This window comes from Thamnophis elegans, chromosome 7 (genome assembly GCF_009769535.1).
Source record: "Thamnophis elegans isolate rThaEle1 chromosome 7, rThaEle1.pri, whole genome shotgun sequence".
In the NCBI taxonomy this organism is placed as follows: Eukaryota; Metazoa; Chordata; class Lepidosauria; order Squamata; family Colubridae; genus Thamnophis; species Thamnophis elegans.
Genome location: NC_045547.1, coordinates 36,006,731 through 36,021,180, shown reverse-complemented (window position 1 = coordinate 36,021,180; position 14,450 = coordinate 36,006,731). Strand labels below are relative to the sequence as shown.

Genomic DNA, 14,450 nt, shown 5'->3' with positions numbered 1-14,450 from the left:
GAGACTGGTTGGGAAGGTCACAAATGGTGAGGGTGCTGAGATAGTCAGATCTGTGAGGACCAGTCATAACCACCCTTTGTTCAGCACCACTGTTAACTTTGAACAGTTGCTGAATGAATGGTCAAGAGTGCTATTGTAACACAAATGTTCATTTAATTATTTTTGTGACTTCCAGAAAATGATTAGATAGATAGATAGATAGATAGATAGATAGATAGATAGATAGATAGATAGATAGATAGATAGATCTTTAAAAATCAGTGGCTGTATTCAAAACTCACCAAACAGATTGGATGTGTTTTCAATTTTGTCCATGGTATCTATAATGGGAAACAAATACAAGCGAAAATATTTTAAGCAGTAATGAACTTTCCCTCCAGAAAAGAAAGAAAATGAGGTAAAAGGAACATGGAAGGAAGGAAGGAATCTATCTGATCTCTGGGAACAACATATTCTATTCGGACAAAATAGGGAAAAATCCTCTTCAGCTAATTTCTGGGATTTCATACCTGCTGATTCATGGATCTGTGAGGGGAAATGGATTCAAAAATCCATCAGAGAGATAACTCTTTCTTCAAATAAACTGAGACACCAGTTCTGAATGGGCTGCAGTCCAGGGTTCCACCACAAAATCGCGGAGGACAAAATCGCGCTCGACGAAAGCGCGCATTTGACGTCATCACAGCGCGACGAAAACATCGCGCTGTGATCGAAAAATGTAAAAATAAAGCTAAAACCTTACCCTAACCCCCCCAAACCTAACCCTAAACCTAACCCTAACCCTTAACCTAACCCTAAATCTAACCCTAACCGTTAACGTAACGCTAAACCTAACGCTAACCCTTAACCTAACGCTAAACCTAACGCTAACCCTTAACCTAACGCTAAACCTAACGCTAACGCTCTAAACCTAACCCTAACCCTTAACCTAACCCTAACCCTTACCTTTATGTGAATCGGCTTGCTTTAATTTTAATTTTATTTCCATTTTTAATTTTTTTCATCGCGCTGTGATGACGTCACATGCGCGCTTTCGTCGAGCGCGATTTTGTCCTCCGTGCTTTTGACGGGTCACGGCAGTCCAGTAGTGGGCCATGGCCCGGAGGTTGGGGAACCCTGCACTAGACCAAAATGGCTTTCATTTTATTCTATGCAATAATATCTCTGTTATTACATAGTTCATTTTCCAGTTCCTAAATGCCCTCCTTCTATAAATGTGTGGTGTCTACAATGGATATATTGAGTGACTGAGAAAGGAAATGGCAGATAAAAAGCTACCAGAGAAAGAAGAAGAAAAATGTGGTAAAAGTAGTGTAGTAAGATACCAGAAAATATAACCCGAAAGCATGTACAAAAATTAATAAGCACACACAGGTAAGAGCCATAGCCAGAGAAAGCCACACACATAGCCAGGAAAAGGTTACACTCGGTCACAAAGGAAACATAGTATAAAAGGATTAAAAAAATAACAAAGCTCAGGAAAAACCCCAAATCTAACAATGATCGGTCAGAATAACAAAAACACAGAATCTAATCTAAGATAACACAAACATCATAACTATTTGCATAGAGCTGACACCTACTTATGAGCACCCGCACAGGAAACCCTTTTCTCCTCCCTTTATGATAGGATTAGCCGAAGATAAGAGAATCAAGATCAGAGCAATCATCCAGAATGGCAGTTGGTCTTACCTGAACTGCTATTTTCGGGGCTAGGACAGGAGGCTCCAGTGGATGGTATTGACACGTCCATTTGGCCACGAGACTGGGATGAAGCTGAAGACACGCCTCTGTGCTCCACCCTTCCTTCTCCACTTCATCGAAGTGAGCTCCCCTCAGACCTGAAAACAAGGCACAAAGGAGAACTCCCACCACCCCAGCTATCATACTACCTAGGGCGGGAACTGGAGCCTCCTGTCCAAACCCCGAAAATAGCAGTTCAGGTAAGACCAACTGCCATTTTCCGGCTCCAATGGATGGGACCTACCAAAGCTAAGTGCCATGGGCGGGGAACTCATGCTCTGCAATAACCAGTTGTAGCACCCTGCGCCCAAACTCTGCATCAGCCAATGTGAACGCGTCCAACCTGTAATGTCGGATAAACGGCGATGGGGATGCCCATGTAGCCACTCTGCAAATGTTCTCTATGGGGGCCTGGGAAGCTCAAGCCACCGAGGTGGCAGCGCTCCTCGTCTAGTGTTGCACCGGCAACCTCTGGGATTCATATGCTAGGGATATGGCTAAGCCCATCCACAGGCTAATGGTGGAAGGGGTTACCCCCCTACCCAGAGACGACGGTTGGAAAGATAGGAAGAGTGCCTCTGACCTCCGGAAGGGGGCCATCCGCTTCAGGTAAATACATAGGGCCAGCTGACATCCAACCAGTGCCACTGCTGTTCCCGTTCCCTAGCCGGATTAGGGCAGAAATCAGAGAGAACAAGTTTCTGGGAACGGTGGAATATGGAATTCACCTTAGGAAGAAAGGCTGCGTCCAATCTCAACACGACCCTGTTGTTGTGGAACATGCACAAGTCCTCCCTATAGGAGAGTGCTCCTAGCTCTGACACCCTTCTAGCCGACTTGATGGCGACTAGGAATACCATCTTAAGGGTTAAGTGTTTCAGGCTAAACTCTCAACGGCTCAAAGGGCTCCTCCATGAGAGCCTGTAGCGCGGTGGGAAGATTCCATGTGGGGAATCTATGCACCACTGGGGGGTGCAGATTGGAGAATCCCCCCATGAAGGAACCTCTTCACAACAAGAAGTTGGGTGAGAGGAACCGGGCCCTCGCCCGGGAGGATTGTGGCAAGGGCGGCTAATTGCCTGCGTAGTCCCCTGGACGAGACCCTTGTCTAGGCCGTCCTAGATGAATTCCAGGACATGCGGTTCCGAGGCCCTGGTGGGCTCAATCCGTTTTGCCTGGCACTCCTTGACTCCTTCCGTTCCCCAGGTTGGGAACCAAGAGAAGAACCACAGAAGCTGGGTTTTGGCCGGAGTGGCGAAGAGGTCCACTACTGGCCATCCGAACCTCCGGCAGATGCTCTGAAACAGCTCCTGGGACAGGCTCCACTCTCCGTTGTCCACTGTCTCTCAACTGAGCCAGTTGGCCTGATGGTTGTCGATCCCCATGATGTGCTCCACCCAGATCGACCGCAGATGTCTCTGCCCAGCTGCCCAGCGACATCGCTTCAGTGTGCAGTGCCCTGGAACACATGCTGCCCTGCTGATTGATGTGGGCCTTGGCCACCACATTGTCGGTGAGTACCAGAACGTGATGGCCCTCCACAGCGGTCCGGAAATATCAAAGCGCCAGGTGGATCGCACGGAGCTCCAGCCAGTTGATGCTGTGTCGGAGATCCTGCCAGGATCACCGGCCCTGCGCCAACTGGGAACCCAGGGTCGCCCCCTAGGCAAACAGCTTGGCGTCTGTGGTGAGAACGAGGTGCTCCTGGCCCCTGAACTCGCACCCCTTGAGCAAGGCTGGGGACAGCCACCACTTGAGGGAAATCTGTACCTGAGGTGTGGCCTCGACATTGGCCGGTGAGCTGCTGGTGTTGGCTCTCTGGAACGATAGGAGTCGCCACTGCAAAGTCCAGGCGTGCAACTGTGCCCACGGTACTACCTCGATGCAGAATATGAGTTTCCCCAACAAGCTGGATAGAAAGGCTATGGGAACATAACGCTTAATCTTCTTAACCAAACTGGCCCTGTGGTCCGCGGAGAGAAAAACCTTTCCTGCATGGGAGTCTATGACCGCCCCTAAATGGAGAATTCTAGTTGACAAGGGGAGGGAACTCTTTTCGAAGTTGACGAAGAACCCCAGCCTCTGAAAGGTGTCCATGATCTGCCAGAGGTCCGCCCTCATCTGACCCGGGGATGCCCCCTGGACGAGGATGTCATCCAGGTAGCAATGTAGCCTAACGGTAAAGCCCCTTAGGTAGGCTGCCATCACCGCCAGTACCTTGGTGAATTACCTAGGTGCAGAGAATAACCCAAAGGGAAGGGCCCTGTATTGGAAGTGGCGGCCCAGGTAGGAGAACCACATGTACTGCCTGTGGCATGGGAGGATTGAAATATGGAGATGAGTCTCCGTGAGCTCTATAGAAGCCATGTAATCCCCCTCCCGCATGCCTGCTAGAATGGATTTAAGTGAGGACATCTTGAACTTGCGGTACACAAGATGTTGGTTCAAGAGCTTCAAGTCGAGAATAGCTCTCCAACCCCCCGAAGCTTTCGGCACGAGGAACAGATTTGAGTAGAACTCCCGGCCCACCTGGTCCGAGGGGACCGGTGCTATCGCGGCGATGTCAAGCAGATGCTTAATGACCTGACGCATCCGCCTGCATTTGTCTAGATTTTGCACCGGGGGAAATGTGCAAAAGTAATTGGGGGGGATGGAGGGGAACTCTAGCCAAAGCCCGTGTGAGACGGTGCTGATTACCCAGGCGTCAGAGGAAATTCTCTCCCAGGCCTCGGAGAAGACAGCCAGGTGACCGCCAATGGGTGGGGTCGGGTTCGACCTATTTTTCCCGGCGGTAGGGGTGCCCACCTCCCCCTTGAAAGGGCCGCTTACTCTGAGGCTGGAAGCGGGATCTGTCCCTACTGAAGTTGCGGTCAGATGTCCTCTCTGACCTGGGAAAAGAGTACCTGCTCTGCCAAGCCTCCTGTTCCGGGGGCCAGTACGAGGGCTTGTGGTAAAACAGGGTTGACCTTTATTCCGCCTTCTTTGCCGAGGTGGGTAAGACTTTTTTCTTGTTTTTGTCCTCCATGAGGAGCGGTTCCAGGGCTGCCCTGAAAAGGGAGCCCCCCGTGTAGTCGGCCGATGCCACCTGCCATTTGGACTTGCTGTCTGCCTGCCATCCCCTGAGGCAGAGGAGGCGATGGGAGGTCACAAATGACACCATAGCCCTGGAAGCAAACTTCATCGCGTTTAGTGTAGCATCAGCCGAAAACTGTGCCACTACCACTAACTTGTTCAAATCCTGATGCAGTCGCACATCCTCTGGAGGAATGCGTTCCTGGATCTTCTCCATCCACAGGATCGCCATGCGATTGAAGAATGAAGCCGATGCTGCTGCCTTGATGGCCCAGGCCGACTGCAATGTTTTCCTCAGGGTCATCTCTGCCTTCCTGTCATCTGCCTAAGGTTGTCTGTGATGTCCTTGGCCACCAGGGATGCAGGCGACGCCAGGACCACCACAGGCTGTAATGCTTTGGAAAAATCTAGCTCAATGTTATAAAAATGTCTGTCATTACTGCCAGGGTTTGGAAAGGCGGTAGGCTTTTCCCATTGCTTCTTGACGACTTCCAGGAAGAGGTGAGGGGCAGGAATCTCCTCCTTCACCACCTTGGGTTCAGAAAAGATTGGGCCCCGGGGCTTTTTTGCTGCAGGCCCATCCGAGGAGCCTTCCTTGGTCCCCTCCCTAGCTCCATCTATTCCCCCCCTCCTCTTCTACTTGTGCAGTAGCACGCACTTTGCTTAGAAGAGACCGGAATAAATTTAGGGGGAATAGTCCAGTAAATGCCAGAATTTCCGGCTTGTCACCCTCTTCATCCTCAGACAGGTCAGGATCTCTCTGGGGTCTGTCCCCTGTTACTGAACCTTCACTAATGAGGGAAGGAGAGGTAGGGCGGCTCATGGGATTGGATGGAGGCTAAGCCTGGGATGAGCTGGCCCTAGGATTTCCACCTTGATCTCGTGCTAAGGACCAAGCAGTCTGCTCCTGCAATCCATGCGCAACTCCAGAGGTAATTGCTCTTTCGATTAAATTTTGCAGCCCCCTTGGCTGCAAAACTTTCATCTACATCCAGAGAATCCCAGCCGGAATTCTCTGGTTCTGAGCTACCCCCGTTTGGGGAGCTAGACTGGACTTGGGCAGAGCCTGATCCTCCCTAGGATACATGTGGGCACAGGAATCTTCCAAGTCCAAATCCTGGTCCTCCAGGGAAAGGGAAGGAAAAGAAGACCTTTCCCCAAAAAAATCTGTGTGGGGAATCTGGAGGGAGTCCAGACTGGAACTCACCCCCCCAATGGGGATCTGGAACGGGGGGGGAGGGGAGGCACTAAGCCTACCTTGCAAGGCAAAAACTTCTTCACCTCTTCCCAGTGCTCCATGCTCTCCACGGCTTGAATCCAGCCGCCGAAGCCGTTTCCAGTAGATTGGTGTGATTGGGGGGGGGGGGGTTCTGGGCTGGGAATCCCTAGCTTCTAGCCTCCCGATCGCATAAAAACCCCCAGGGATTGGCGCCAAATGCTTGGCAAAGCCAGAAATGGCTGCCGCGACCTCAGCGGTCTCTCCGATCCCAAGGATACAAAGTAACACTCCCTGGTGGTTAGAAAGGAAAACCATGTAGAGCTACTTACAGTCTAGAGCAGAGAGCTAGCTACGGTGGCTGCAGAGGCAATGAGGTTCCAGTAGAGATAGAAATCGCAGGAGAAGTTAAAAATATAATTCGTTCTTTAGCCGGACTGAGATGAAGTGGAGAAGGAAGGGTGGAGCACAGAGGCGTGTCTTCAGCTTCATCCCAGTCTCGTGGCCAAATGGGCGTGTCAATACCATCCACTAGATCCTCCTGTTCCTTGCTCTGGAAAATAAAAGAACCTTTGTAAATCCGAATTTCACACAAAAGCCTGAAAGGGAAAAAACTGTATAAGAGGGAGAACCAAAATGTGTAAGGCATCGGAGCTGTGTCTCATCCTTCCTGTTTTTTTTCTTTCCTCAATAAAACTCATAACTTCCAGGCAGCTGTCTTCACAAAACTTTCTTTCAGCATCGGTGGTGACTCCTGGCTGGGAACGGACCGGGAACCCTTTCCTTTCAACAGTAGAAAGAATGTAGTTTGATTCTTTTGAAAGAATCCCAGACTATATCTCAAAATTGAAGGCTTCAAAAAGAGTTTCCTTTATTACTGCCTATTGAGCTTAAAAAAGATTTTAAATCATTTCAAATACTGGATTCTAAGTATTTTAAGAGCAACATGAATGAAAATTGTCCAAATTCCTTAACTGGAATAGTAATTTACTCACCCTAATAGAAGCTTTATTACAAAATACTTTGTTGATGGCAAGCCAAGTGGGAAGATCTAGCATATTCTGAAGTACTTCTTCATCAAGCTCTATATTGGTTAGCTGACCTTCACCTTTCAATGTGCTCAAGTTGATTTTATCAGGTGATAGATTTTTGGTGAACCTAAAAATAAACATAGACACCAAAGTTACTTTCCTAAATAATGTACTGAATTGAAAATTCATGTAAAGAAGCAAACAAATGAATATTATAAATAAGCATTCTGAAACAGTATTGAAAATAATTATGATGATTATTAAACATTTACATTAGTATTTTAAACAGATATACATTTCAAAACCATTTCACCTAATTCATTTTTTGTTGCACATGGAAAATCCTTTATTTTTTATTATTTTATTACAAATAATGAATGATCAAATCATAAAACAAATATCTGAAAAAGGATGAACAGAAAGCTGAATACAGATATAGCAATAGACCTATATACCACTTCATAGTGCTTTACAGCCCTCTCTAAGCAGTTTACTGAGTGCAGTAAACTGCTTAATTGGGGGCAATAGGCTGACTTTGTAAAACTGCTTAGAGAGGGCTGTAAAGCACTGTTGAAGCGATATATAAATCTAAGTGCTACTGCTATTGTTACAGAGTCAGTATATTGCCCCCAACAATCTGGGTCCTCATTTTACTGACCTTGAAAGTATGGAAGGCTGAGTCAACCTGGAGCCAGTGAGAAATGAACTCCCAAACTGCTGGAAGATGTCAGTCAGCAGAGTTAGCCTGCAGTACTGAATTGTAACCATTGTGCCACCACGGCTCATGTTTGAATGGAACGGATGTGATTTTTAAGATGAGCAAATTAAGAAGTTTAATGAACAAAAAATTGCATGAATGAGTGAAGGAATTGTAAAAACTAGTGTTTACAAGAATAAAAAGTATTAACAGATATGGTGAACAGTGTTGCATGAAACTACCGTATATTGAGTTAAATTTCTTTTTTTCCTAATCCCCATCTTCAATCTCTTCTGCTCATTACTTATCACTCATTATCTACATTTTGCATAAAGCTGCTTACTCAGAAATAGCATGTTTGTATGCTGTATTGGCCAAAAGAAAATAAGCTATAGTAATTCAAGCGGCTTATTTGAACAAAAAGCACTTTCTGAATTAAATGTTATCAGATCTTCTGTCAACATCTAAGTAGAAAAAAAATTCTTTTTTTTTTTTTATTAAATGTTTTTTAGTTTTAGTTTAAAACGGGTACAGCATCTTTCTTAATATATCAATCAATTACAGATAAGTTTTGGTACATCTCCTCCACAGTCAACCAACATAACTCATATTAACTCAAGCATTATTATATATCCATTTTCATTTAACTGTAATTATTATTTGGAAATATTGGTAGGAGTAATAATCTTAAACAATACCTACCCACACCGATGGGAAGGGAGAAAAATCAAAAAAAAAAAAGAAAAAAGAAAAAAGGACAAATAGAAATTAAAAATTAAAATAAAGGATAGTAGATAATACAAAAAAAGACAAAAACAACAAAACACAGGTGTCTATTATGAAAAAAGAAAGAAGTATATCAACTGGTTACAACATGTTTTGGTGCTTCTCTTCCGTTAGTTCATATTAATTCAAATATCTTAATTCGAATATTTACCATATCAACATCATTATACCTCCAGTTTTAATTATTATGGTTATTTAAACATCCTTCATCCTTAGCTATGCTAAGGAATTAGTCCATAACACATGCTGGCAGTTCATTTACTTATTTGTAAAATCCTCTATTATCATCAAATCCTCATATCCTATTTTAGCTAAACATCCATAATATTCAATTATATCATATATCATAACATTTTCCCAGTATTGATTAACATTTGATTGTATGAATTTTATTTAGTTTTTTAATAGCGCTAATTATTATAGTTAATACTCTTTATGTATAATCTAAAGGTGTTTTCTCATATCCAATTGTTAGTTATCATATCAACTCCACATTATATACATTACTATCAATATCAATTATTATTCAGCAATATCTGTTACAAGAAAAAGCAATTAGGTTTAACTAGTTTTCAATTGTATTCATCAATCTATCAGCCAGTTCCAAATTATATATATTGCTATCCATATCAGTCATTATTCAGCTATATCTATTACAAATTGAAGTAATCCGATCTAGCTAATTTTAGGTTGTATTGTCCCATCTGTCAGCCTGTGTCCCTCCAACAACGAGATTTCCTCCGTCCAATAGCCATTCGTTGGATAAATTTACCAAATGTTTCCATAAGCAAATCCAAACAAAAATATTTCGGCACCTTTGGATTCTGAATGTTGGTGATGAAATAATAATGTTGTCCTAGGCTTATAAAATTTCCCAAATTAACTTTAATTCTCAAGGGTGGATTCTCCATTCCTCCTGCACATTGTCTCTTTAAATGAGTCGTCTTTATAGCTTCCCCCCTCCTTTCTTCCTCTGGGATAGACCAGACACCATTTCTCACATTTTCCATTTGTGTTTCAGGAACATTTAAGCATTCAACGATCTCAGTTTTAACTTCATATTTTAGAATCAGTTGATCCAGTTTTCTTTCCAGTTTTTGGTAAGAATCAAAGAGTCCTCTACACGCAGAGAAAAGAGTCTGAAATGAAATCTTAGAGGTATTTTGGGACGCCATGATGTGTCGTAGTTAAAAATTAGAAGCTCTCTTTTTTTTTTCCCCACAGGCTTCAAAGCATTTTTTTTTTTTAGTCTCTTACAGGCTGTCAATCTTATCTAGTTGTAAACAGAACTAGGTAGTAAAGTAATAAAAATGTCGAATCGTGACGGGCTAATTAGTAGGAGATAAGTTTTACGATCCACTTAGGGAGATTCAGAGGGGGGAGGATGTCGCGGAGTTTCTTGAAGCATTTAAGAAGTAAAGTAACCACCAGTCATAAATCCATTAGAAAGAGCCAATTCGCCGCTAAATCTTCCTGTTCTTTGGATTCAGTTAGCTTAATTTTTTAACACGAACAGTCTCTCTTGGATAATAAAATCAGCTTACCAGATGACATCACTTCTTCCATTCTTAGGGGCAACCTGCAGTTTCAGTTAGCACGCAGCTAATCCAAAAAGGAATTGGCACGAGGAGTTAATCCCCCCCCAGAGATTTGCGGATATCTCTGGGGTCCTGGGTCCCTCCCCACCTTCACTGTCATCTCCGGGACAGCTAGAGTTCAAAGAACCCGTCCAAAAATCCTTTGGTATAGAGGAATTTCAGGAGTAGCCTGAAACTCCATCGTCTCACTGCTAAGCCCCGCCTTCTTCCGAAAAAAAAAATTCTTAATCACTGAATGACAGAGACTTCCAAAAAGTGTTTAAAATATTCATCTTACATTATCAAACATAAACATCTTCCATAGATCTTTATATCAGTCCTCTCAGTTCTTCATTTTTCTATTTTGAACAGTTGCAGAACAGTAATTTGGGAAATTCAATAATAGTTTAGTTATATTCAGTCCCTTAAGAGCATACTTGTCTTTTCCTTTAACTGGGGCTGTCACTGCAAATCTTTATGTCAATTTATACGGCTACCCATCTCACAAATGTGATTCTAAGTAGATGACATAGATTAAAATAATTTAAATAGAACATCTTCGTTATATTTGAGCAAATACATATTTGTACTGCTACACTTTTAAGTAGAACATGTTGATGGAAAAGATGAAAATAATTCCATATTTTAAAATTAAATGCCACGTAAATTATAGAATTCTGCACAAGAGGATCAGAATGTGAAAATGGGGGAAGACTTGCCTGAGAATTTAACTCAAAAAATGCCAAGTTAGAATCATTCTTAAATATCAAGAGATTTTTTGAAGATGGCAATAGTTAGGCTAACTCTAAGTGAAATGGTACAGTGTTTGGTGTGGGGAACTGACATTTTGACTTTATCATGAGTCAAATAAATTTATAACAATTCCCATAACTGCCTTGAAAGGTAAAGGTCAGTAGTCACACCATTTTTGGAACTGTCACTGCCTGATTTCACTATGGAAATCATGACGTAAGAGTCTGCATAACCCTTAGCATAAGAACAAAGGTTACTTTTTATTAAGCATCATTTAATACTTAATTTAACCTGCATGGTAGTAAAACATTACAATAGTGTTCACTTTATTATTTAAATAATTGTTCACAGGAAAACAAACAGAATGAACAAAAATCATCACATCCAGTTCCTTGGATCATGCAAAACTCTCCACTAAATTCATGATCTAATCTAAGATAGTCAGAATGACAAAGCCAATGAAGCTCAACAAACCCAGAAGCCAAATATTTTAAACAGCTTTGCCTTAAACACAGTAAAAATATAGCTTCTTCACAATTACATATAATTATTTCAAATTTTCAGTGTTTTCTTTTTATTAAAAATGCTTCTTAAAATACTGCTGTTTTGGATTAGTTTTAAAAGAACCTCATTTTAAAAGTTTGAGTTGAAAACAATTTAATAAGGACAATGCGTTTATTTTTGCTATGTGTCTTTAGGTGTACAATACATCAAGCCAAACTCATAATTCATGGGAAAAAGACATTTGATCATCTTGGAATTGAAACTGAATCTTGCTTCAGTTTAAGAAAGGCATGTATGCTTAGGAAATAATCATAACCTCTATTATTTATATAATTTTATTGATATTTCAAATACTGATATTTGCTTTATCAAAAACCTGATGCATTCAGGAAAAAGAGTCATTCAGTCAGAAATGAAAATCTATTTTATTTTCTCCAGATGTTTAGTTTATATGAACCCATCAAAATATTGATTGGCTATTAATATACTTAATTTCACTATTTGTCAGTAAAATAGATCATTCTTCCCATGTTATGCCACATGCACATTCTTCAGTTTTCTCTAATTTTACCAGCTATTCTTTCTATAAATGAAGAGTCCCTCTGAATTGCATGAGGTTTATCTTTAAGCAGATATACAGGATTCTATTCTACACCAACAACATATTCAAAACTTCCATCTTTAGTCTTTTAGTCAAAAAATTTCTGTAAAAACCAAACCAAGACAAAAGTACAAATCAATTGACCAAATGTAGAAATACCTAGTTCTTGTTGGTAAATTTTAGTTTTGCAGAAATAGCTATATAATTGTACATCTCACTGTTCCTAATATTTCGAAAAGCACCTTCAAATTTGCAGAAATAGCTATATAATTGTACACCTCACTGTTCCTAGTATTTCGAAAAGCACCTTCAAATTACCTCACTCACTACCATGCCTACCTCTGAATCTTACACTACTGTTATACTGCTGTAAAGAGACATTGCTCAGCTAACCCCTATACTGAGATGGACGGCACATAAATCTAATAAACAAACATGATCGCTTCAAACGCCTAGCCAGCATTAAAGGTTTATAAAAACTGCTCAGCAATTCTCCTCCTTTCAGCTACAACTAAGGGAGCAGGGAGGGAGCGCAGTGCTGAATCATAACCCATAGCAGGCATAGCGTTTTCCAGCAGGCTAGCTAGCGGTCATCTCAACATTAATCCTGGCATCTCCAGGCTCTCCTTAAAGAGACAATATTCTTGGTGACATCAGCTAAGTCGCCCTCGCTCCTCCTACAGACAACGTGTCAAGTATAATTTACGATCCACCCACTCTCCCCCGTGCACTTCCCTGGACCCACAGTGTCCTAGAGACAAGCTGTTCCAATTGCGGCGCCCTGTCGCAATGGCAGGTTACGGATACATAACTCGGGCAACTAAAGCTTTATCTCGACCTCCTCTCTGCGCCGGTAGAAATAGCCGCGAAGGCCTTCTAGACTTGCGGCAAGAAAAGCCACGGGTGGGTACTTTTATGGAAAGGCATCTTCCCCGCCCTCGGGATTATTTCTCCCCCCAGCTCTCTGGTACCAAGCGCCATTGCTCTCGCCCCCGCGAATTCAAAACCAGCGTTGTATTTTCTAGCATTCCCAAAGCCACCGAGAAACGAGTGAAGAGTGACCCTCGCAGGGCCCCTTCAGACGTTTCCCAGGACTTTGAACCTCGCGACTGAAGAAAATGGATGCTCCCCTTCCGCTTGTTCCGTTGCCGAGTCGTCCTGCCAAGCACTGAGAGGGGGAGGGGGGAATACCGAAATCCGCCCCTTCTGAGGAAAAGCGCCAGAGGGTACCGACCTGGAAAGGTGCTTGAGGATCTGCTTTTTGATAATGCCCGCCATGGTTCTCAGCTCGTCGCCAGGTTCTTCAGGGAAAGCAAAGGGAGGTGATTGCTTGGCCCATCCCCGCGCGGGACTCCTCCATGCCCGAGAGAAGCAGCGCAGCCGCTTTCGCTCACGCTCTTCCCGGCCCCGCCGCCGCCGCCGCCACTATGATTGCAGTAGAGCCAGCTGACAGGCTGAGCTTAACGGGGCGGGGACAAGGGAGGCGCGAGACGGTGGGCGCGCCGCCCGTTTCTAGGCTGCCGCTCCTGTCTTGGAGCAGGGGCGCGAGGAGTTGGGTCTCGCGCGCCTTTCTTGCAGCGACTTCAGTGAATTCACAAGCGTTGCGGCGCCAGCAATACAATCCCGATTCACCCTGTTCACAGTCGCATTACGCACTGCCAAGTTAAAACCGGAGTTGTTCCTCTATATAAGTACTCTTAGTCAGCAAAAATACGGAAAATATCGGAAAGGATTCTTAGATGTACAATTATCACCACTACGTGAATCGTTCAATACAGTTGACTTGCAACACTTCGCGTAGTGAAGGTTCAAAGTACAAATACAAGCTTTGTAGCATTCCCCGTGAACAGGTGTTCAAAATTGAGGTGCTTGACAACTGGATTATAGTTATGACCACTGGTATGTCCCAAGGTCATGTGATTACCTTTTGCACCCTTTTGGCAAAGTCAATCGGGAACCAGATTCACTTAACCGAGTTACTAACTTATCAAGTGCTGTGATTCACTTAACTGTGGCAAGAAAGGTCATAAAATGGGGAAAAACTCACTTAACAAATGTCTCACTTAACAACAGAAATTTTGGGCTCAATTGTGTAAGTCAAGGACTATATAAATCTTATGGTTAAACTTAACTACCTTTTCAACAATAATCAAAAATACAAAGGTGTTCTTTGAGGCATCCTAAACCTATAAGATTTTTTTAAAAAACTAATCTTATTTCAAACACAGAACACTTATATTACCAAAATACAAATAATAATTTGCATTCTAATAAGAGACTTAAAGGGAGATGTGGCAAATATATTTCTGATGCCTTCGTTGATCTTTAATAACATACTCAGTTTATGAAATGATTACTGATTCTGCCATGAAGCTGATTTGATAAATAAAATTTGCACTGGAAATGTTTAAACTGGAATTTAAATCCATATTTAACAAATTCAGTACTGTGTGTATGTGTGTATACGAAA

The 14,450-nt window shown here is 42.9% G+C and overlaps 1 protein-coding gene across 1 annotated transcript in view; it reads right to left on the bottom strand.

Moving 5' to 3' along the window:
• Window positions 1–13,424, bottom strand: part of UHRF1BP1L (UHRF1 binding protein 1 like) — a 71,812-nt gene extending 58,388 nt beyond the window's left edge. Inside the window, 3 exon segments of the mRNA XM_032220674.1 lie at window positions 282–320; window positions 7,027–7,189; window positions 13,215–13,424. Coding sequence (XP_032076565.1) covers window positions 282–320; window positions 7,027–7,189; window positions 13,215–13,258 — 246 coding nt within the window. The 5' untranslated portion in view covers window positions 13,259–13,424.
• Between the last annotated feature and the right edge of the window lie 1,026 nt (window positions 13,425–14,450).